Source organism: Prionailurus bengalensis, chromosome A2 (assembly GCF_016509475.1).
Source record: "Prionailurus bengalensis isolate Pbe53 chromosome A2, Fcat_Pben_1.1_paternal_pri, whole genome shotgun sequence".
Lineage (NCBI taxonomy): Eukaryota > Metazoa > Chordata > Mammalia > Carnivora > Felidae > Prionailurus > Prionailurus bengalensis.
This window is the reverse complement of record NC_057348.1, coordinates 135918002-135942772: the sequence shown is the minus strand read 5'-3', so window position 1 is coordinate 135942772 and position 24771 is coordinate 135918002. Positions and strand designations below refer to the sequence as shown.

General features: G+C 37.4%; 1 protein-coding gene across 1 annotated transcript; it reads left to right on the top strand.

Annotated features, from left to right (window-relative positions):
* Positions 1–3661: 3661 nt before the first annotated feature.
* Positions 3662–21201, top strand: ANKRD7 (ankyrin repeat domain 7). Its single transcript, XM_043585856.1, has 7 exons — positions 3662–4063; positions 6628–6742; positions 6896–7069; positions 8758–8864; positions 9510–9647; positions 18471–18580; positions 20010–21201. Exons 1-7 carry the CDS (start codon positions 3834–3836, stop codon positions 20015–20017), a joined length of 882 nt encoding a protein of 293 aa, XP_043441791.1. The 5' UTR covers positions 3662–3833; the 3' UTR covers positions 20018–21201.
* Positions 21202–24771: the final 3570 nt, after the last annotated feature.

Below are 24771 nucleotides of genomic sequence, written 5' to 3'. Positions count from 1 at the left end.
CTTTAACTGGATCATTCAGGCTGCTGGGTTCAGAATAGACTGGGGCAAGGTGGTATACAAGAGCAGGAGCATGAAGACCAGTCAGGATTCTCCTATAAAGTACTAAAGTAAAACTACAAATGAGAGAAATGATGTTGGCCTATGCTACATGGACAGCAGTGGTAAAGTTCTGCATGTATTTTGGAGGCAATACATTTAGATTTTGCTAACTTATGAGCTAGCTGATGTGGCCATTGAGAAAGGGGGAAGTCGAAGATGATGCTAAGACTTTTGACCTGAGCAACTTTTGACCTGACTTTTAAAGAATGGAGTTACCTGTTTTTAAGTAAGAGAGTGACAGAGTGGAATGTCAGGTAGAGATGTGAAGTGTAACATTCATGTAGGAAGTCAGTAGGATTCGTGGTCCACCCTGACAATAGGAGTTGTTACTGGAAGTAGGGTGACATCCAGCCCCATGGCACTCACCTAGAGTGGGAAACAGACTGTTGTGCTATCTCCCTGGATAAGGGGAGAAGCCGATTGCAGTGGACAGCTTGCGGACCCAGAGACCAGGGCTACAGCATAGGAGATGGATTCCAGAGGTGCGGAGTATAATGGTGCCATGGACAATGACTGTGGGGCCCCAGGCCACCATGTGAGAGAAACAGGGCATCTGGGTGGAGACATGACAGAAGAGTGAGGAGTGAAAAGTCCACTTGCCCACCACAGAGTCCCACTGGAAGGGGAAAGGGGACAGCAAGTCCACTCAGCATGGAATGGGCAACAGCCAGCAAAGCAAGGCCGAGACCCAGCTGGCCAGCTTCAACCCCTTCACACTCAGAATGAGTTCATGAAGGTTGATCTGCCAGATTGAAGGCCTCGCTGAAAGAGATCTAGGCCCTTCTGAAGGACAAACAGGTACTCTTTTTCTTGTGCATGCCCAGCGCTCTGACGCAGCAACACGACATGTTAAAGGAAGAAGAATCTATAGGCAATAGATATACTAGTCCAGAATTCAGGACAGGGGACCAGATTAGAACTCTCAGTTTTGGAGTTGATAACGTATAGATAACCTAAAGCCATGGGACTGAATGAGAGAGATCACTCAGAAGGGAATATGGATAGGGGAAGAAATCAAATGAATTCTGGATATATTTTGTAGTTAGAGTTAACAGGATTTGCTGGCAATTTAAATGTAGGTATAAAAGATAAGATTCAAAGATGACTGACTCCAAGGATTAAGGGGGGGGCACAAAATGAAGCTATTGATGGACTGACCCTGGGGTTCTCCAATACTGGAGATAAAGAGGAATCAGCAAACCGAGAAGGAATTGTTATAAAGGAAGAAATCAAACTAGGGAAGTGTGATATCTTAGAAGCCAAGTGAAGACAGTGTTTCAGGGAGCAAGTAATGGTCCTTGAAACCTGTGTCAAATGCTACTGGATTAATATAAAAACTGAGCGATGACAATGGGATTTCACATGCTAGAGATCATGGTCAATCATACTTAAAGCAGTGTTGGTTGAGAGAGATGGGAACAAAAGAAAGGTTGCTAAGAGAGTGAATCTTAAAAGTTCTTAATCACAAGAAAAAAATTTGTTGTAACTTTGATGACAGATGATAAGTAGAGTTACTGTGTTGATCATTTTGCAGTATATACAAATATTGTTGCAGGATTGTTTTACCTTAATACTCAGGATTCATTGTCTCACTACTTTGAAGAATGAAGAGGTGGACCCAAAATGAGCAGCAGGCAAAAGTTTATTAGAGTATAAGATTGGAAAGGAAGAATAGTATTAAAACTCTCTTTACAGAGAGGGGGATATTAGAAAGTGAATGCCCATCGATTGTAGGCAAGGGTCCTTGTTTTATAAGGTTCAGGTCAACCCCTCCCCCCCCCCTTTTCCCTTTCCCCTAATTCCTTCTCAGGTCCTAACCTCACTGGCTTGATAGCTCTAGGTGCTGGGTGGTCCTTTCCTGATTGGCTCATTTCCTTTGTATGAGGGATGGTCTATGGCCATATCATTCCTTGTGGGTTATAGGTCTTGTGGTCTACTACTTATTTTTAGTCAGGTCTTTTGTCGGATCCCTGAGGGGAACCTTAGGGGAAGTAGGTGGTGTGTTACTTTCTCAAGAGGAGCCTTACACCTGGGTGGGCAGGGTATGCTGTGGTCAGACACTCCCAACTTTGTTCCAAAATATGTCTTTATCCACCCAGGGATCTCAGGTCCTAATCCTTTTCCTCTCTGCCTATTTTATCCTATCTTTTCCTATCATAATATCAATTCATTATGTTGTATACCTGATACTGATATACTGTTTTATGTCAATTATAACTCAATAAAAAATAGTTAATGATAGGAATTGCTATGGGAACAGAAGAAGAAAAATGATATAGAGAGATTATAAGAGTATAGACAACTCTAAAGAGTTTTGCTGCAAAGGAGAGAAATGAGGCAGTGAATGTTGTGGAGGAAGGTGTGGTCAGTTTTGTTTGTTTTTAGTTTGGACAAATATTAGTATGTATTTATGCTAATAAGAGTTAGTTAACAGACAAACTTTATAGACACATGAGAAAGCAAGAGGTTGCTGAAGCAATGTCCCTGGGCAGGCTACAGAGGATGGCTTCCAGTTCACAGGAGAAGTGCTAGCCTTTGCTAGAAACATGGATATATCATCAATATGAACAGAAGAGAAGGTAAAATATTTTTTGGTAAGTAGGTGGGTAGATGTCCTGGGAGTGTAGAAATTTCTTTTATGATTAATTCTTTTGTCTAAATGGATCAGGATACCAGGTTATCAGCCAAGAATGACTTTGGAGAGAAGATAATGAAATGGTTAAGGAAGGTGTGAGTATAAATGAATCGGAAATATTTGAGGATTGCTGGAACGTAGGGCAATCTTCTTAAGGTGAATCTTCATGAACTAAAGGTGAGACGAGACAATGTGGCTTTGTTTTCTCCTTCAGTCACATTCAGTGACTCAAGAAAGAAAAGTTTAGATGGGAGTTTTAGATTTACCCAGGACTGTGGTTTAGGCAGCAAGTAAGAAAAGATTGAAGGCAAACATGAAGGTATAAGCATTGGAGTGATAATAATGATTAACCATGGAATTTAATCTCGTTAAGTAGGGAAATGTGGACACAAAGTGCAGTGGTCAAGGTCAGTGAAGGTTGCAGAATTAGTGCACTGTAGGTGCAGTGAGTTGGAAGGATTTTTGGAATTTTGTGACGTGAAAAGGTAAGCTGGAATATGAGAGGTAGTGTTGAAAAGTAAGTTTGATATTGAGATTATAGAAGGATCTCGGTCACTGTTAACTATGTGTTAGATCCCGTGAACCATGTGGATGAGGGTGGGGGATAGGCTGGAGGGCAAGGTCCCTGGAGAAGATCCATCCCCACCACAAGGAGGGTAAATCTCAGCTTTCAAGAGTTTAAGTCATTAGGTTTATACTCGAACGAGAAGGGGTTATTTCTAAGAAAGTTGGTAGGTTTCTACCAAAAGGCTTTTGATCTACTAGTAAGACTGACACTGTAGCAGTCAAAGATCTTAAGTGAGAGTCTGGGTTTGGGCGTCTACAACACTGAATCCTGGTTGTAGCTCAAGGTCCTGGGCGTTGCCAGGCAACTGAGGCGCCTGCGTTGCCCCAGGCAAGTGGCCCAACCCCTTTGTCTTTGCCCGCTTCCTGTCATTGGTTCACTTCCTGTCTCTGGCTAGCTTGGACTCCTGGAGTGGGGTGAAGACCTGCCCAGAGGCAACCTCAAGCCAGGGGGTCCAGGCCCCAGGGGCAGGTCGGCGGGTTAGGAGTGACTGGGACATCCTGGTCCAGCTGAAGGACTGTCTCCTTTGCCACCATGAAGAAGCTTCTCACCTTCTGGAGAAGGAAGGATGAGCCTCAAAGCCCCTCCTCGCACCTGCCTGTGGCCCAGGCCAGTACCCATCACCCCGCCCAGCCAGGCTACAACCTTCGAGATAAAGATTTAAAGAAACTTCACAAAGCTGCCTCGGTCGGGGATTTGGAGAAGGTGAAGGAGTACCTTCAGCTCAAGAAACGTGATGTGAATGTACGGGACAGACAGTACAGGTGACCAGACGGATGAAGGGCAGTGTGGAAGGGAAGCTGGGTCCACTGGGTCCTGTAATCAGGAGCAGGACTTGTCTGGGCTCCTTCATGGGTTGTCGCTACAGGTTTTCCACAGTGGAGAGGTCAGGTAACCACTGACAGGGGGTCACGTGCCCAAATCCAGCTTGTTATTTTGTTTAATGCTTACCTGGATATTTGAGGGCATCTGTGCCTTCCCTGATTGCCACCACTTACCCCGCTGCATTAATCTACATCTGGCATTTCACCCTTTACCCGAACTACTGTTTTTTAACTTGATACATATATATTGTCCTAAGCCATCCAAGATTTACCATACTACTAATATACTAATAGGAAAAGAGTAGAGAGACCTCTCAGAATAGTGGTTGTTAAGATTTTAATATCTTGAGACAGCAAAACAATTGACTTTAATGTGGATCTCTGATGATTTTTTTCAATTGCAGAGTCTCTTGAAAAAGTCCATCAACAACCACTTACTGCAAAAACAAAATTAATTTTATATATTAAGAAACATAGAAGTTATGTGTTTGACATTAATAACAAAATATGTACTATCTGTGCCTACCTTAAAATCTTTGGGGGCATTTTCAAGTTATAGGGTATGAAGAGCATTATTTTTCACCATAAGTGGGGAACTGGAAACTATGGTTCTTAAGATTTATGTCAGTTTGCTGATAGTATTATGCCCTTTGACAAAAACAGAGTTATCTAAATTTATCCAACTTTTATCCTACACCACCCCATTCAATTACTTTACAAGGTCATGGATAACCTCAAAATGACTTCATTCAGTGGTCAATTCTCAGTCTTACCTGGCTCATATCTCAGCCAAGTATCTTCCATGCCCTATAAGTAGTATTCGAAATATTGACTTGTCTTTTAGGACACTTGGTTCACCTGGCATTTCTCCTACCTCTGTGAACACTGCTTTTCAGACTCCTTTGCTGATTTCTTTTCCTCTCCCTGCCTGGTAAATATTTGAGGGCTCAGAACTTGAAACGATTCTGTCTCTTAATCTTCACTTGCCTGGTGAAGAGAGATTATCTTTAAATGTCTATATTCCAATGCCTTCCAACTTTTTATCTCGAGCCAGACCTCTTCCCTGAACTCTGGACTCATATACAAATACCTATACTTCAGTGTGGATATCTAATAGCCTGTGGTGTACTGGTAAATGTTTAATAGCAAGCTCTGAGGTGAGGGTGGGAGTGGAGCTAAGGGAGGAGAAGCCCTGATTTCAAGCTACCAGTGTGATGTCATTTGGCTTGAATAGTTCCTGAAAATTTAGTAATTGATTTGTGAGAGCCACTGGCTCCACCACTCACTCTTTACAAATCTCAAGCATCCCCAAACGGCGCTTCCATTTTCCCTCCTTAGAGCTTCATTTCTCTTTCTAGAAATCCCAAATTCTTTCTTTCAGTTGTTTGGCCAGAAACATTCTTGCCTCCTGGAGTCATTCTTGACTCTTCTCATTCTTTCATACCACCCATGTGATTTTGTTGGCTCCACCTTCAAATTGTATCTAAAATCCAACTATTTCTTGCCACCTTCACAGTTACCATTCTAGGCAAAACCTCCATCGTATCTTAACCAAAATTGCTGCAATGGCAGTAATTTGTTTTTTGTCTTTTAACCCTTTCAATTTATTCCCAACACAGTAGTCAGAATGATCCTATAAAATGTATGTAAAATGAATCATTCCTTGCCTTAACAACTTCCCCTGGCTTTCCATCTCATTAAGGATAAAGGCCAAAGTCCTTCCAATGGCTCATTCAGCCTTATATGATATTCACTCTCACCCTATTCTCTCTCTCATCTTACATCCTATGACTCTCCCTTTCCTTCATATCCAGCTTCCCTGGCCTCCTCAGTGTTCCTCAGAAATGCCAGAAATGTTAGGACCTTTGGACTTGCTGTTCCCTTTGCCTTGAGTGTTTTCCCGCCAGATACCCATATGGCTTCCTCTCTCACTTCCTTACAGTGTCTATTTAATAATCACCTTATCAACAAGGGCTTCCTTGGCAGCTCTATCTATAATTATAAGTTCTCTCCTTGCTGACATTTCCTGTCCTTCTTCCCTGCCTGATTTTTCTCTTTAGCACTTAATACTGTCTGGCATGCTTTTCTATTTCAAGCTTTTTGTTTACCTTTTCCACTAACATTTATGATCCATAAGAGCAGGTGTTTTTGTCTGTTTTGTTTGCTGCTGGATCCTCATCATCCAAAACCCTGCCTAGCCATAGTAAATGATTACTAAGACATTTTTATGATGAAGGTATGCATACATACATACATACATAGGTATTTTTTTACTCATTATAGTTAAATTGTCCTTGAAGTGAAACCAGTTAAATATTTGATCTTCAAGGCATTTGCACAGCCTTATTAGTTCAGTAAAAAGCAATTAATATAAATTTTCTATAAAGATCAATAAGTACCTGAAGCAAATACCTTAAAAGTATATGATCTGGCATGTTCTTGGGTATCGTAACTTCTCAAACTAAGACTTATCTCTAATTTTGTGTTCTGTCATATTGATATAGAACCCCTTTGCACCTGGCCTGTGCTAATGGATATTCAAATATTGTATCTCTCTTAATTGAGAAACAGTGCGAAATAAATGTCTGTGATGGTGAAAAAAGATCTCCATTGACTAAGGTGTGTTAATTTTTTCCTTTTCAATTGAAATGCAGTTGAGTTCTTCTAGTTAACTTGGGTTGGATTTCATCTTTTAAAATATAGTACCACACGTTAGTTTAATATATCCTGGATAGTAAGTTGGTTACTCACTTATTCTTGTTGTATTGACAGGCAGTACAGTGCGCAAAGGAGAACTGTGCTACTATTCTTCTGGAGCATGGTGCATACCCAAATCTGGTAGATTTCGATGGCAATACTGCTCTCCATTATGCTGTCTGTGGCCACAGTGTCTCATTAGTTGAAAAATTGCTTGAACACAAAGCTAATCTTGAATATCAAAATAAGGTAGTGTATTAAAAATAACATATTTTAGAAATCAATGGAAAAAGGTATTTATTGCAGATGATTTATGTCTGTTGAAACACATGTTATATGAAGCATGAATTTTCCAAAATGAAATTGGGGAAAAGGAGAAGGAGAATAAGATGATGAAATACTGATAAGGTTTTCTTTTTTAAAAAATCTTGGTCCATTTCATGTTAGACTATAATGCTGACCTCCAAACAGCATTATGTTTAACAATGATAACTGTTCAAAAGCTTATATCAAATGAGAAATATCTGATTTCCCTAGAAGTGGATATTGGTTAAAAATCATAAGCCTACATTTTTTTTCCTGTCTTATTTATATACTCATAGATAATGAAAATAGGGTTGACATAGAAAATCACTTACTATACTAAAAGTAATCCAACTCTCCTATAGAGATGAGGGGGTTTGTTTGTTTGTTTTTGTTTGTTTTTTTAAAAAAGCTTCTTAACACTTAAGTTCACTGATATTTTGTCTCCATGACAGCCCAAAATAAATGCCCAGGCTTGGAAGTTTAAATGAAATTCTGTGGAAACTCAAGCGTAATATTATGACGTGTGAATTGATGGTTTGTAATATTTACATTAAATACGAGGTGCTTATCACTTAAATACTCCAGGCTTCTCTTGCCCACAATTTGAATTAAGCCTAAAGTAGAAACTTTAATTTTAATTTTTACTGACCCAACTCCAGTTTGTTTTCTTGGTCTCTGAAATCATATTTTGTTATATATCAAAACCTTTTCAAAATTAAAGTATATATTCAGAGGTTTCTTATTAACACACTTATCTTTTATTTTTATTTGTCTTTTATTTTATTTATATCTAAGTTAACATATAGTGTAATAATGGTTTCAGGAGTAGAATTTAGTGATTCATCACTTATACATAACACCCAGTGCTAATCCCAACAAGGGTTCTGCATAATGCCCATCACCCATTTAGCCCATCCTCCCACCCAGTATCCCTCCAGCAGCCCTCAGTTTGCTCTCTGTATTTAAGAGTCTCTTATGGTTTGCCTCCCTCTGTTTTTATATTATTTTTCCTTCCCTTCCCCTATATTCATCTGTTGTGTTTCTTAAATTCCACATATGAATGAAATCATATGATATTTATCTTTGACTGACTTATTTCACTTAGCTTAATACATTCTAGTTCCATCCACGTTGTTGCAGATGGCAAGATTTCATTCTTTTTGATCACAAGTAATATGCCATTGTATATACACGCCATATCTTCTTTATCTATTTGTCAGTCAATGGACATTTAGGCTCTTTGCATAATTCAGCCATTGTTGATAGTGCTGCCATAAACATTGGGGTGCATGTGCCCCTTTGAATCAGCATTTTTGTATCCTTTGGATGAATACCTAGTAGTGCAATTGCTGGGTCATATGATAACTATATTTTTAATTTTTTGAGGAACCGCATAATGTTTTTCAGAGTAGCTGCACCAGTTTGCATTCCCACCAGCAGTGCAAAAAATCCTCTTTATCCACATCCTCGCTAACATCTGTTTTCTGAGTTGTTAATTTTAGCCATTCTGACAGGTGTGAGGTGGTAACACACTTATATTTTAAATTAAACCTAAATCTAAAATGTATATAATAAAATGCAAAAATATTAGTACCATAGTTTAAATAATCATTTTGAAATAAAATTTTCAGGATGGGTATACTCCACTTTTACTTGCCGTTACTGAAAATAATGCAGAAATGGTAGAATATCTTCTGAAGAAAGGGGCAGATGTGAATGCTTCAGATAAGAATCAAAGGTATAATAAATTCTAAATAAGAGCATATAACTCTAGCTACTTAATAAGATGATATATGTGTGTGTGTTTATGTATATATTTGTGCCTATATGTTTATGCATTTTGTGATATTGATAAAAGATCTGGCCATTTATTTTGGGCAAATTACCTAGATACCCAGGATCTGTTTTTTTTCTGTAAAATCAAACAGTTGGGCCAGATTACTAGGTGGTGGTGGTGGTAGTGGTTGTTGTTGTTATTATTATTATATTACTTATAACATTAGAATTAGAATCTTACACAGAACTCAATCTCTAAATTCTAGATGCTGTAGTTAAATGAGGCAGAGGACCCAGAACCCCAGAACCCCAGACATGCCCCTTCCTAGCATTTGAGATTTTTGAGATTTGGTTTCCAGGGAGCAGGGATTGAAAACCTTTGAGCTAGCTGCTTCCTACAGACTCTTCTATCTTTAGACTCCATGATATAATCTGTGACTGATAAACCTTTTTGAGTAGATCTGCTCCACTTTTTACATTCTTGCCCTGATTCTTTTCCTGATAGAGATTCTACATTTGAACAGTACATTTAGAAGACTAACGTTTAAAAAATGTACAAGACATGTCTAAGATCCATAACAACATTTATGTATCTCTCTTGCTCCAGAACAGCCCTTATGATTGCTCTAAGTGATGAACCAACAAATTTAGTCAGTCTTCTTCTTCAGCAAGAAGTGAACCTATCTTCCCAAGATATTTATGGATTCACAGCTGAGGACTATGCTTCTTTTAATGGTTTTACTGTGTAAGTGGTACTGCATATCTTTTAACAGTTGTATGGGATTTGATCATAAGAACCATGAGCCCCCAAAGTAAAAAGCTGGAATGGGCTCTGTAGTGGGGGTAACCATAATAGGAACTCTGGTCCCAGGGACCCAGGGATCCTTGATTTCACCTGGTTGTGGGATCCAGTCAATATAAGAACTACAAGTGGGCCGAGTGTACAGCTTCACTCCCAGTGGTATGGGAATTTGAAGTCTGTCAGGACAGTGATTTCAGCAACTAGTGACATAGCCAATAATAAAACATCTGTGTAAAAGCGTTGGGCAAAAGATGATTAATCTACACAAGCCTCTTTCAATGTTTTTATGCATTGGTAATATATATATTTTATTCAAGCTTTGAATATTGTTGTTATGTCAGCTAACTTTAGTTTGATAAGTTTTCAGAATTCTCATTAACCTATATATTCTCATTAATCTAAAAGACAAAACTTTTGAGATAATGGGGGAAGATGGTGGCATAGGTGGATGCTGGGCTCACCTTGTCCTGCTGATCACTTATATTCCACCCACATCTGCCTAAATAACCCAGAAAACCGCCAGAACACTACCAGAACAGACTCTCTGGAGCCAAGCGTAGACAAGAGGCCCACGAAAGAGGGTAGGAAGGGCAGAGAGGCAGTGTGCACTACCCGGACTGGTGAGAGGGAGCCGGGGCAGTTGAGGGGCAGCCCACCTGGCAAGGCAGAGCCCCCGAGTCTGACTTGCAAAAGCAGAGGGGCTGGACTCCATGAGTTCTGACAGCCAGTGGGACTTAACATCTGGAATGTTAAAAGTCAACAGCTCTGCTCAGAGAGCGGATTTCAAAAGAAACCGGGTCTGACTGAGGCCCACCCACCAACACAAGTTACTCTAGACAGCACAGGGGAAGTGCCCTGAAGTTTGGCACAACCCCAGGGACTAACCAAAATGACAAAACAGACTCTCCTTAAAAGAAACTCCAGGGTGTAGTGACACCGAATGAATTGATCAAAAAGGATTTAAGCAATATAACGGAATAAGAATTTAGAATAATATCATAAAATTAATCGCTAGGCTTGAAAAAAGTATAGAGGACAACAGAGAATCTATTGCTACAGAGATCAAGGGACTAAGAAATAGTCATGAGGAGCTAAAAAAAAAAAAAACGCTATAAATGAGGTGCAAAATAAAATGGAGGCGACCACAGCTCAGATTGAAGAGTCAGAGGAGGGAAGAGGTAAATTAGAAGATAAAATTATAGAAAAAGAGGAAGCTGAGAAAAAGAGAGATGAAAAAATCCAGGAATATGAGGGGAGAATTAGAGAACTAAGTGATGCAATCAAACGCAACAATATCCGTATCATAGGAATTCTAGAAATGGAAGAGAGAGAAAGGGGCTGAAGGTGTACTTGAACAAGCCAGAGCTGAGAACTTCTCTGATCTGGGGAAGGAAAAAGGCATTGAAATCCAAGAGGCACAGAGAACTCCCTTTAGACATAACTTGAATCGATCTTCTGCATGACATATCATAGTGAAAATGGCAAAATACAAGGATAAAGAGAAAATTCTGAAGGAAGCAAGGGATAAACAGGCTCTAACTTACAAAAGGAGACCCATAAGACTAGTGGCAGACCTATCTACTGAAACTTGGCAGCTAGAAAGGAATGTCAAGAAATCTTCAATGCGATGAACAGAAAAAACATGCAGCCGAGAATCCTTTATCAAGCAAGTCTGTCATTCAGAATAGAAGGAGACATAAAGGTTTTCCCAAACAAACAAAAACTGAAGGAATTCATCACCACTAAACCAGCTCTACAAGAGATCCTAAGGGGGATTCTGTGAGTGAAATGTTGCAAGGACCACAAAGTACCAGAGACATCACTACAAGCATGAAACCTACAGACATCTCAATGACTCTAAACCCATATCTTTCTATAATAACACTGAATGTAAATCGACTAAATGCTCCAACCAAAAGACATATGGTATAAGAATGGATAAAAAAACAAGACCCATCTATTTGCTGTCTACAAGAGACTCATTTTAGACCTGAGGGCACCTTCAGATTGAAAGTGAGGGGATGGAGAACTATGTATCATGCTACTGGAAGTCAAAAAAAGCTGGAATAACCATACTTATATCAGACAAACTAGACTTTATTTTTTTTTTATTAAAAAAAAAATTTTTTTTTTTCAACGTTTATTTATTTTTGGGACAGAGAGAGACAGAGCATGAACGGGGAAGGGGCAGAGAGAGAGGGAGACACAGAATCGGAAACAGGCTCCAGGCTCTGAGCTGTCAGCACAGAGCCCGACGCGGGGCTTGAACTCACGGACCGCGAGATCGTGACCTGGCTGAAGTCGGACGCTTAACCGACTGTGCCACCCAGGCACCCCAAGACAAACTAGACTTTAAATTAAAGGCTGTAACAAGAGATGAAGAAGGGCATTATATAATAATTACAGGGTCTATCCATGAGGAAGAGCTAGCAATTATAAATGTCTATGCACCAAATACGGGAGCCCCCAAATATATAAAACAATTAATCACAAACATAAGCAACCTTATTGATAAGAATGTGGTAATTGCAGGGAACTTTAATACCCCACTTACAACAGTGGATAGATCATCTAGACACAGGATCAATGAAGAGACAAGGGCCCTGAATGATACATTGGAACAGATGGACTTGACAGATATATTTAGAACTCTGCATCCCAAAGCAATAGAATATACTTTCTTCTCTAGTGCACATGGAACATTCTCCAAGATAGATCACATACTTGGTCACAAAACAGCCCTTCATAAGTATAAAAGAATTGAGATCATACTATGCACACTTTCAGACCACAATGCTATGAAACTTGAAATCAACCACAGGAAAAAGTCTGGAAAACCTCCAAAAGCATGGAGGTTAAAGAACACCCTACTAAAGAATGAATGGGTCAACCAGGCAATTAGAGAAGAAATTTAAAAAATATATGGAAACAAATGAAAATGAAAATACAACAATCCAAATGCTTTGGGATGCAGTGAAGGCAGTACTGAGAGGAAAATGCATTGCAATCCAGGCCTATCCCAAGAAACAAGAAAATCCCAAATACGAAATCTAACAGCACACCTAAAGGAACTAGAAGCAGAACAGCAAAGACACCCAAAACCCAGCATAAGGAGAGAAATAATAGATATCAGAGCAGAAATAAACAATATAGAATCTAAAACACTGTAGAGCAGATCAATGAAACCAAGAGTTGGTTTTTTGAAAACATAAATAAAATTGATAAGCCTCTAGCCAGGCTTCTCAAAAAGAAAAGGGAGATGACCCAAATAGATAAAATCATGAATGAAAATGGAATGATTACAACCAGTCCCTCAGAAATACAAGCAGTTATCTGGGAATACATTGAAAGATTATATATCAACAAACTGGACAGCCTGGAAGAAATGGACAAATTCTTAAGCACCCACACATTTCCCAAACTCAAACAGGAAGAAATAGAAAACTTGAACAGACCCATAACCAACAAAGAAATTGAATTAGTTATCAAGAATCTCCCAACAATCACAGTCCAGGACCAGATGGCTTCCCTGGGGAATTCTACCAGACATTTAAAGCAGAGATAATATCTATCCTTCTCAAGCTGTTCCAAAAAATAGAAAGGGAAGGAAAAATCCAGACTCATTCTATGAAGCCAGCATTACTTGATTTAGGATTTGATCCTAAACCAGACAGAGACCCAGCAAAAAAAAAAAAAAAAAAAAAAAAAAAAAAAAAAAGAACTACAGGCCAAAATCCCTGATGAATATGGATGCAAAAATTCTCAATAAGATACTAACAATCGAATTCAACAGCATATAAAAAGAATTATTCACCATGATCAAGTGGGATTCATTCCTGGGCTGCAGGGCTGGTTCAACATTCGCAAATCAATCAATGTGATACATCACATTAATAACAAAAAAGAAAAGAACCGTATGATCCTGTCAATTGATGTGGAAAAAGTATTTGACAAAATTCAGCACTCTTTCTTAATAAAAACCCTTGAGAGAGTCGGGATAGAAGGAACATACTTAAACATCATAAAAGCCATTTATGAAAAGCACAGAGATAATATCATCCTCAATGGGGAAAAACTGAGAGCTTTCCCCTTGAGATCAGGAACAGGACAGGGATGTCCACTCTCACCATTGTTGTTTAACATAGGGTTGGAAGTGCTAGCATCAGCAATCAGACAACAAAAAGAAATCAAAGGCATCAAAATTGGCAAAGATGAAATCAAGGTTTCACTTTTTGCAGATGACATGATATTATACATGGAAAACCTGGTAGACTTCACCAAAAGTCTCCTAGAACTGATACATGAATTCAGCAAAGTTGTAGGATACAAAATCAATGTACAGAAATCAGTTGCATTCTTATACACTAATAAGGAAGCAACAGAAAGACAAATAAAGAAACTGATCCCATTCACAATTGCACCAAGAAGCATAAAATACCTAGGAATAAATCTAACTAAAGATGTAAAAGATCTGTATGCTGAAAAGTATAGAAAGCTGATGAAGGAAATTGAAGAAGATTTAAAGAAATGGAAAAACATTCCATGCTCATGGATTGTAAGAATAAATATTGTTAAAATGTCAGTACTTCCCAAAGCTATCTACACATTCAATGCATTCCCAATCAAAATGCACCAGCATTCTTCTCGAAGCTAGAACAAGCAATCCTAAAATTTGTATGGAACCACAAAAGACCCCAAATAGCCAAAGTAATTTTGAAGAAGAAGACCAAAGCAGGAGGCATCACAATCCCAGACTTTAGCCTCTACTAGCTGTAATCAGTCTTAGAGGCTTTAGCCTCTAAAGCTGTAATCATCAAGACAGCATGGTATTGGCACAAAAACAGACACATAGAGCAATGGAATAGAATAGAAACCCCAGAATTAGACCCACAAACGTATGGCCAATTAATCTTTGACAAAGCAGGAAAGAATATCCAACAGAAAAAAGACAGTCTCTTTAACAAATGGTGCTGGGAGAACTACAGAAGGATGAAACTAGACCACTTTCTTACACCATTCATAAAAACAAACTCAAAATGGATAAAGGACCTGAATGTGAGACAGGAAACTATCAAAACCCTAGAGGAGAAAGCAGGAAAACACCTCTCTCACTTCAGGGGCAGCAATTTCTTACTTGACACATCCCCAAAGGCAAGGAAAGTAAATGCAAAAATGAACTATTGGGACCTCATGAAGATAAAATCTTCTGCACTACAAAGGAAACAATCAACAAAACCAAAAGGCAACCAACGGAATGGGAAAAGATATTTGCAAATGACATATCAGATAAAGGGCTAGTATCCAAAATCTGTAAAGAACTCACCAAACTCCACACTCGAAAAACAAATAATCCAGTGAAGAAATGGGCAGAAAACATGAATAGACACTTCTCTATAGAAGACATCCAGATGGCCAACAGGCACATGAGAAGATGCTCAACGTCGCTCATTATCAGTGAAATACAAATCAAAACCACACTCAGATACCACCTCAAGCCAGTCAGAGTGGCTAAAATGAGCAAATCAGGAGACTATAGATGCTGGTGAGGATGTGGAGAAACGGGAACCCTCTTGCACTGTGTGTTGGGAATGCAAATTGGTGCAGCCACTCTGGAAAACAGTGTGGAGGTTCCTCAAAAAATTAAAAATAGATCTACCCTAGGACCCAGCAATAGCACTGCTAGGAATTTCCCCAAGGGATACAGGAGTACTGATGCATAGGGGCATTTGTACCCCAATGTTTATAGCAGCACTTTCAACAATAGCCAAATTATGGAAAGAGCCTAAATGTCCATCAACTGATGAATGGATAAAGAAATTGTGGTTTATATACACAATGGAATACTACTTGGGAATGAGAAAGAATGAAATCTGGCCTTTTGTACCAACGTGGGAACTGGAGAGTGTGATGCTAAGTGAAATAAGTCCTAAAGAGAAAGACAGATACTATATGTTTTCACTCTTATGTGGATCCCGAGAAACTTAACAGAACACCATGGGGGAGGGGGAGGAAAAAAAAAAAAGGTTAGAAAGGGATGGAGCCAAACCGTAAGAGACTCTTAAAAACTGAGAACAAACTGAGGGTTGATGGGGGGTGGGAGGGAAGGGTGCGTGGGTGATGGGTATTGAGGAGGGCACCTGTTGGGATGAGCACTGGGTGTTGTATGGAAACCAATTTGACAATAAATTTCATATTAAATAAATAAATAAAGACAAAACTTTTCATGTATGAATATGCATTTCTAAATTTTAATAGTCAATGAGAGGGGCACCTGGGTTGCTCAGTCAATTGAGTGTCCAACTCTTGATTTCAGCTCAGGTCGTTATCCCAGACTTGTGGGCTCAAGCCCTGTGTCTGGCTCCGTGCTGAGCATGGAGCCTGCTATGGAATCTCTCTCTCTCTGTGTGTCCCTCTCCCCAGATCACACACTTTCTCTCTCCCTCTCTCTAAAATAAAATTAAAAAAAAAAAGTCAATGAGGAAGTAAGATACAATGAACAGAAATTTACTTTATAGCTAATGAAATTAAACAATATACAGTATATTTTCCTTATAATTTCATTTTAAGGTAAAATTTTAATTTTACATAGACATTTTTTTCTAGTTTACTGTTTTCCTATTTTTCTTCCACCTACTTATTCACATTTTAGTAATACCTTTTAACCATTAATTCCATATGAGCATCTTAGGAGTGGTGGAAAAAGGAGAGAGAGAAGTAAATATATATAATTATATATATATATATATTTATATATTTATATGTATGTTATACACATATACATATATATGTATATATATGTATATTATATACATATATACAAATATGTATATTATACATATAATTTATATGTATATTATATGTATATTTATATGTATATTATATATATAAATATTTATTCAGATGTTTATTTTTAAAGTCTAAATTGAACTTTAGAAAGTAAATATATGAAATTACATATATGAACCATAATTGAATATAATACTTTCTTTGCAATATTGGACATGTGTACCGTGTTTTACCTTGGTTTAAGCAAACCATATGCAGAAAAATTTAAATAAAGAGAAAAATTACTGATGAATATCTATTCTATGAAAGGATTCTTTTTTATAAAAAGAATTCCTGTTACTTTTAAATAGGGAATTTTCCTCATCATTTAAAAAGTTTGGGTAAATGCAACTAGGATATATATATATATATATATATATATATATATATATATATGTTTAAAATATACATTAGTCTAAAAACAATACTTACATATCTAAAATAACTTGTTTGCATCTGTAAATCTTGTGAAGCTCTTATTGGCTAGTCCGATGGGAAGGAAATCTTACGATCTTCATTCATCTCCCCCAAATGGTTTTGCAGAACATTCTTTTTGTAGTTTACTCCATCATTAATTTCAGAATAAATAGAAGCATGTTGACCATGGGATATTATCCTCTCAATTTTATTTTAATATGTTCACTATTTAAAATTCTAAGCATTACATCATTTCTTTTTTTTGAGAGGTAAAAAGGAAGAGAGGTAATTTCCTAATGATGAAGCAATTACCTTTAGGATATGGGAACTATGAGCATTCAATAAAAATTGCAAATAACTTCTAAGTTGCAATCGAATTCTCTTTTCTGCTTTTATTCCTCTTTTTCAGTGGGAACTAAGCTCTCTGTAATTGTGACTTTTGTTGTTTAAATAGTTGTTGCCTATCTACGGTATTTAGCACATGGCTTCTGCTTATTGGTATCACTAGTTAGCTCTCTTCTTGGTGCACATCTATGGCTTAGTAAAAGTAGAAGCATAGAGAATGCTTTTCATATAGTTTTTTTTAAAAAAAAACTAAGCGAGACTGTCAAATGAGAGAATTATATTTAGCTATTTATTTTACAATTGGCTTTAACTCACATTGGCACATTCATTTCACTGAAATTGTGAAACCATATGTCTATTAATGAATAACTAGGTCGGCTCTTTTCAGGCATGGAGAAAAGATTTATTACCTACTGGATATGTTTCAGTCAGTCCCTGAATTAATTGTCTTCACTTTGTCAATTTACTGTTAAGCCCAAGTCTGATGAGTTGAATTGTGTCCTACCTCTACCCCCCACGCCCCACCCCCCACAAATCATGTCCTAACCCCTAGTATCTTACAATCTGGTTGATTGTATTTGGAGAGAGGGCTTTTAAAGAAATGTTAAATTAAAATTATTGTGCTGTAGGGTGGGTCCTAATCCAGTTTGACTGGAGTTCTTATAAGAAAAGGAGATTAAGACATAGAGACAAGAATGGTGCTTGCTGTCAGAGGGGCGACTTTTAGCAAGAGCACAGTCATCTGTTAGCCAAGGAGAGAAGTCTGGAACAGATCTTCCCCTTACAGCCCTCAGTAGAAACCAACCTTGATCTTGGACTTCCAGCTTCCAGAACTATGAGACAATAATGTAAATACCACCAAGTCTGTGGTATTTTGTTACAGCAGCCCTAGCAAACTAGTACACCAACTATAACCTAAAGCTTCTTTTTATACCTTGCTTATGGTTTATTTTGAGAGCAGGAAGTAAAGAAGAAACAGAGAATGGGAGTATGAGAAATAAAAATGGTGTCTGTAATGGAGTTGGCTTAAAAGGAGGCTTCAGGTCAGCAGTGAATGTGTAGCATATTTAAGAAGGCATTAGCTAATGTCTAATGTTTTGATTTGGTGATTATATATTATGAATTTAATTGACTATTTATGAATTCTGGAATTTATATATATTTTCTCTTTGTTGATAGATATTATCAATTAATTGCCAATTATGGAAAGGGGAAGAAAGTTAAACAGGTATCTAACTCTAAAGATACAATCTTGGACACTACATTTGATACAGAAGAACTGAAGGAAGGTAAGAAGATACAAACTGAACAAGTAGTTTTCCTTAATGGTTTTCATTTGTTTGCTTTTTAGGAAGGGATACAGCCTTATCAAATAACATTTAAATTTGAAATAGAAGTTCTCCTATTTTGAAATATTAAATATTTTTAAAAACTGTTCTTAAGAAAATTTGTAATTAAAATATTCTGATGTGTTGGCTAAAAATGTAAAGAGAAACTGAATGATTAAGGTAATTTCTATTCGTAGTCTAGTTATAAAAAAACAAAATGTGACTAGTTGTAATAATGATGACTAGTTATAAAAAACAAATTTTTAAATAAATACAAAACTATTAGAAATTTTAAATTTTATTCTAAAAGTGCATCAGGTAAATACAGTTGCAAATTGTTAATATAATATCTATCTAATATCACATAAAACTTAAAATTAGGTAACAGTATTTGTGAAGAATTGAAAATACCATGCATCTATGAAAACGATTTTTGGTTCTTATTTTAAAAAAACAACAAACATACATAGTTTTGGGATTTTTTTGGTTTTTTTTGTTATTGGGTTTTGTTTTATTGGTCGATATGTCATACTTTGACTTCTTTTAATCAGATGACATAAAAATTTTTAGTTATTCTCTGTATTCACCAATAGCCACACTCCTCCCCTTCCCTTCACCTATAGTATAAAAAAGAAGAAAAAGAAAAGAAAACTTAAGGCAGAGAGGGAACCTGATGGCAATAGGTGGTCCCATTAGTGTCACAACTATTCAAACACTCTTTCTTCATCGCCTCAAATCTAAAGTATCTAAGTTATGATACTTAGAGCAGTGCGTGGTCCTACTGCCTCTAGGTGAGAGAATTTCCCTGAATTTTCCTTATAACTTAATGTCACACACTCAAGAAATTTTGTTTCTTTGGGCCCTTGTTCTTCATCCTAATGTGCTCCTCTCCTACCCTCTCTCTATCTTTTTTATAATGTTCACATAGCTGTAAGAAGTAAGGAATTTCTGTGATTTACACTTCATTTCTTTAGGGAAATAAAGCAGTAGAAACTTAGAAATACCACTCTTATATTTTGAGTATCTCCTGAGGCTAAACAATTAAAAACACCCCTCCCCCCACATCCTTTTATCAATGGCAATACATGTTACAGTTTTTAGTGAAATGTTAATCTTTATGTCTTGAAGCATAATGGAAATATTAGGTCAAGAAAATTGCCAAAAGACATTGCAAAAGATGGTGAAATTTAAAGTTTGTATTTCTGTCAGATTCAAATGGGGTCATTTAATTATGCATTTTTAAAAATGACCATGAAATGAAGAAATATTATAATTATAATGTATAAATTATAATTGTTTTGTAGCTGAGGCATAGACTTTAAGAAATATACTTGGGAATGAAAATATCTGAACATAAATGAAGACATTACAAATATTACTTGTTTTCTAGACATGTAACCTCATTTCTACAAATCCTTTGCTGCTGCCTTGAATTAGAAAATCATTTTGAAAGAACAACTAAATGAACTGTCACAGCATTTCACTGACTACTCATTTGAAGAAAAGTTTGTTAAACAGAGCAGTTTTCGCCTTAGAAGATGTGGAGAAGTTTCAAAAGACAAACATCTATATCATGAACTGTCAGTTGAAAGGATACAATTTGTGTTCAGCTTATAGGCAGAAAAAAATCTTTTTAGTCATAGTTTTGAATGGGATATTCATAAGAGGAAGCTTTGCAATATATTGTGTTAGGTATTCAGTAGAGCATTTAAATAAAGCAAAAACAAAGAAGTAACTGATGTATAAAAATAGAGGAAATTGCAGCTATAGAGAAAGAAATGATAAATAATCCTGTGTAAATGGAAATTCTCTCCTATTTACAAGTACTTTCACTAACAAAACCTTTTTTTTTTTTAATTTTTGATAAATACTGCAATAATACATATCATGAAAATTTGGGTATTACAGAAAAGAAAATAAGAAAATGAATCACCCATAGTGTCATCACCCAAACAAAATATCTGTTCATTTTTGGCATGTTTTGTAGTCTTTTAAAATCTGCTTGACTTTTTTTTTCCTCAAAGAGAATTTACAGTTTTACATTTTTCTTTTTAAAAACAATACCTACTACATAGTTTTCACTGTGTTCCATGTCCTACCTCCAACACATCCATCACAGTGTAGCTTCAGGGTTCTTCCCTGGAAGACTCTTCCTTGAGTTGTCTGCTGGGATGCTTCCTCACCTCATATGGGACATCAATGAAGTCTTCTCTGGCTGCCTGGCCATTCTGTCACTTACAATGTTTTAGTATCTATTCCTCTCCCCCTTGCCTTTTGGATTGCAAGATCTGTGAGACCTTGAACTTTTGGCTCATAGTAAATCCTCACCACTTGTAAAATGTCTGGTGATAGGAAATATTCAGTTCCAAATACAGGCATACCTCATTTTATTGCACTTTGCTTCATTGCACTTTGGAAATATTTTTTTGCAACTAGAAGGTTTGTGGTAACCCTGCATCAAACAAGTCTGTCAGCACCATTTTTCCTGCAGAGTTTGCCTACTTCATGTCTCTGTGTCACATTTTGGTAATTTTCATATTTCAAACTTTTTCGTTATTATTATATTTGTTATGGTGATGCGATCAGTAATTTTTGATGTTACTATTATAACTGGCTTGTGCCACAAGCCACACCCACATCAGACAGCAAACTTAATCGATAAACATGTATTTTGACCACTCCACCAAACCTCCTGTTCCCCTTCTCTCTCCCTCTCCTCAGGCTTCCTTATTCTCAGAGACACAACAGCATTGGCATTAGAACAATTAATAACTGTATAATGGACTCTTAAGTGTTCAAGTGAAAGGAAGAGTCTCAAGTCAGTCACTTTAAATCAGAGGCAGAAATGACTATGCTTAGTGAGGAAAGCATGGTGAAAGCTGAAATAGGCCAAAAGCTAGGCCTCTTGTGCCAAATAGTTAACCAAGTTGTGAATGCAAAGGAAAAGTCCTTAAAGGAAATTGAAAGTGTTAATCAAGTTAACTTAATATGAATTAAGAAAACAAAACAGCCTTACTGCTGATGTGGGGAAAATTTTGGCAGTCTGGAGACATCACCAGACACAACGTTCCTTTAAGTCAAAGCCTAATCCAGAGCAAGGCCCTATCTCTCTTCAATTCTATGAAGGCTGAGAAAGGTGAGGAAGCTGCAGAAGGTAAGTTTGAAGCCAGCAGAGGTCGCCATGAGGTTTAGAGCAAGTAGCCATTGCCATAACATAAAAGTGCAAGGTGAAGCAGCAAGTGCTGATGTAGAAGCTCCAGCAAGTTCTCCTGAAGATCTAGCTAATAATAATTAATAATAATTAGGATGATTCATGAAGGTGGCTATACTAAAAAACAGATTTTCAATGTAGAAATAACAGCCTTGTATTGGAAGAAGATGCCATCTAGTATGTTCATAGCTAGAGAGAAGAAGTCAATGCCTGGCTTCAAAGCTTCAAAGCCAGGCTGACTTTCTTGTTCTGGGCTAATGCTGGTGACTTTAAGGGGAAGCCATTGCTCACTTACCATTCCAAAAATTTTAGGGCCCCTAAGAAATATACTATGTCTACTCTGCCTGTGCTCTATACATGGAATAACAAAGCCAGAACATTTCTTTACCACACGGTTTACTCAAAATTATAAGCCCACTGTTGACACCTACTGCTCAGACAAAAAGATTCGTCAAGATATGACTGCTCTTTGAAAATGCACCCAGTCATCCAAGAGTTCTCATGGAAATGTGCAAGGAGAATAGTGCCTGTTTTCATGCTACCATAGCATCCATTCTGCAGCCCATGGATCAAGGAGTAATTTTGACTTCCAAGTCTCATTATTTAAGAAATACATTTTTGTACACTTTTGTGAGGCTAGAGCTGCCATAAGTAGTGATTCATCTCATGCGTCTGAGCAAAGTAAATTGAAAACCTTCTAGAAAAGATTCATCATTTTAGATGCCATTAGAACATTCGTGATTCATAGGAAGAAGACAAAATATCAACATTAAGAGAAGTTTGGAAGAAGTTGATTCCAACCCTCATGGATGACTTGGAAGGGAAGGGTTCAAGACTTTAGTGAAGGAAGTAACAGCCGATGTGATAGAAACAGCAAGAGACTAGAATGAGAAGTGGAGCCTGAAGATATGACTTAATTGCTGTAATCTCATGATAATGCTTTAATGGATGAGTTGTTGCTTCTTATGGATGAGCAAAGAAAGTGAGTCTTTGAGATGAAATTTACCCCTGGTGAAGATGCTATGAAGATTGCTGAAATGACAACAAAGGATTTAGAATATGGTGTAAACTTAGTTGACAAAGCAGCAGCATGTTTTGAAAGGATTGATTCTAATTTTAAAAGAAGTTCTATTGTGGGTAAAATGCTATGAAACAGTATCACATGCTACAGAGAAATCATTTGCAAAGTCCATCGATGTGGCAAACTTCAGTGCATTATTTTAAGAAAGTGCCATTGCCATCCCAGCCTTCAGCAACCTCTACCCTAGTCAGTCAGCAGTCATCAGCACTGAGGCAAGACCCTCCACCAGCAAAAAGATTATGACTCGCAGAATGCCCAGGTAATGGTTAGCATTTTTTAGTAAGAAAGTATTTTTAATTAAGGTATGTGCATTATATCTTTAGACACATGCTATTGTACACTTAATAGACTACAGTGTAGTATAAACATAACCTTGATATGAACTAGGAAACCAAAACATTCATCTTAGTTTATTACCAAGCTGAGAATAGATAGCCCAGGAACTCAACATGAAGTTGAGCCTAATTTAGACCCAGTGGTGACTTTCTATGTTAGCAGGGATTCAACAAGCCACTAAAAGCAAGGCACAAGAAGTCTCCAAGGGAACTGCACCCAGCTGAAATCAGGATCTGCAGTGATAGGTGATGTAAATCAAGTCTTGCCAGGTGGTCTAAGGAAACTGTGGAAATAAAGATAACCCAAATGAGAATAAATAGAAGCTATTCATTCAGAGATTATAGTAAGGGAGTCAGCTATCATCACTTACATTTGATGGAGACTCAAAGGAAAGTAGGAAAATGAGCAAGCTCTAATATTGAAAACAATGGAAGACTTCAAGTATGCTGTGATTGGGGGTGGTTGGCATGGGGAAGCTAGAGATTGGTTAATTAGAAATGTTGCATTTTATGTGATTAATTTGAAGAGCATATTTGGCTTTCTCTGGTTGGTGCTGAGTTGGAAGCAGAAGGAGGGAGGAGTGAAATACTGGGAAATTGGCAGTTATTGACAAGGTTTTGACCATTCTGGGATGATTACTGCAGAGTACTGTCTTCATATACAATCTGGCTATTGTCCATCTGTGTATTTACTCTTTCACATGTTCTAATATCAATTTCTTTGCCTCCTTCTGACTTCTGAGTATTAAGTCTTGAGAAAATGTAAGTACTTAATCAACAAGTTACTATTAAGATGTTTAAGTTATTTTTCTGCCTTCTACAATCATTACAAGAGAAAAATTTGCCAACTTCTACACTTCCTATATATATTTACTATTTCCATTGATGTTTCAGTAGCACAGTGGAAAAGATATGGTAGAATCAAAAGTCTACCTAGCCCCTCAAATGCAGAAGAATTTTCAAGTTTCTTAACTATAGCTTCAGTTCCTTCAATGCAATATAAGGATGATACACTAACCACTTCCCAAGATCGTTCTCATGAGGCAGATATTTTCTCCTTTATCCTATGGTTATACTACACTTTAGCATCCTTGGAATCATGGATCTTTGATATAAATTGTATTGATTGGCTAAATGATTCAGATATTCCCTTACTGTGAAGTATTACGTTTTTGTCCCCCCCCCCCCCCTCCTTAGAGGCTGAAAAGCTTCTCTTGCTATCCATGTTTTCTTCTTTGGGATTATGTCCATTGGAGAATACTTCTACACTGAGATTACTAGTTTAAAGTATAAAAGTATGTATCCTTCATAAAATACACTACCAATATTTTTCCAAGGTCTTTCAGTGTTTTTTTAATTATTTTTTAATATTTATTTATTTTTTGACAGAGAGAGGGAGACAGAGAGAGAGTGGGGTGAGGGACAGAGAGAGAGAGAGAGAGAGAGAGAGAGAGAGAGGGAAACACAGAATTCGAGGCAGGCTCTGGGCTCTGAGCTATCAGCACAGAGCCCGATGCGAGGCTCA

What these genes read in the sequence shown, in the direction of transcription:
- ANKRD7 (XM_043585856.1), top strand. Translation starts at nt 3,834, where the DNA reads ATGAAGAAGCTTCTCACCTTCTGGAGAAGGAAGGATGAGCCTCAAAGC. An exon ending in GTACGGGACAGACAGTACAG is followed by an intron (nt 4,064 to 6,627) that starts GTGACCAGACGG and finishes ATATTGATATAG; the next exon opens with AACCCCTTTGCACCTGGCCT. An exon ending in ATCTTGAATATCAAAATAAG is followed by an intron (nt 7,070 to 8,757) that starts GTAGTGTATTAA and finishes TAAAATTTTCAG; the next exon opens with GATGGGTATACTCCACTTTT.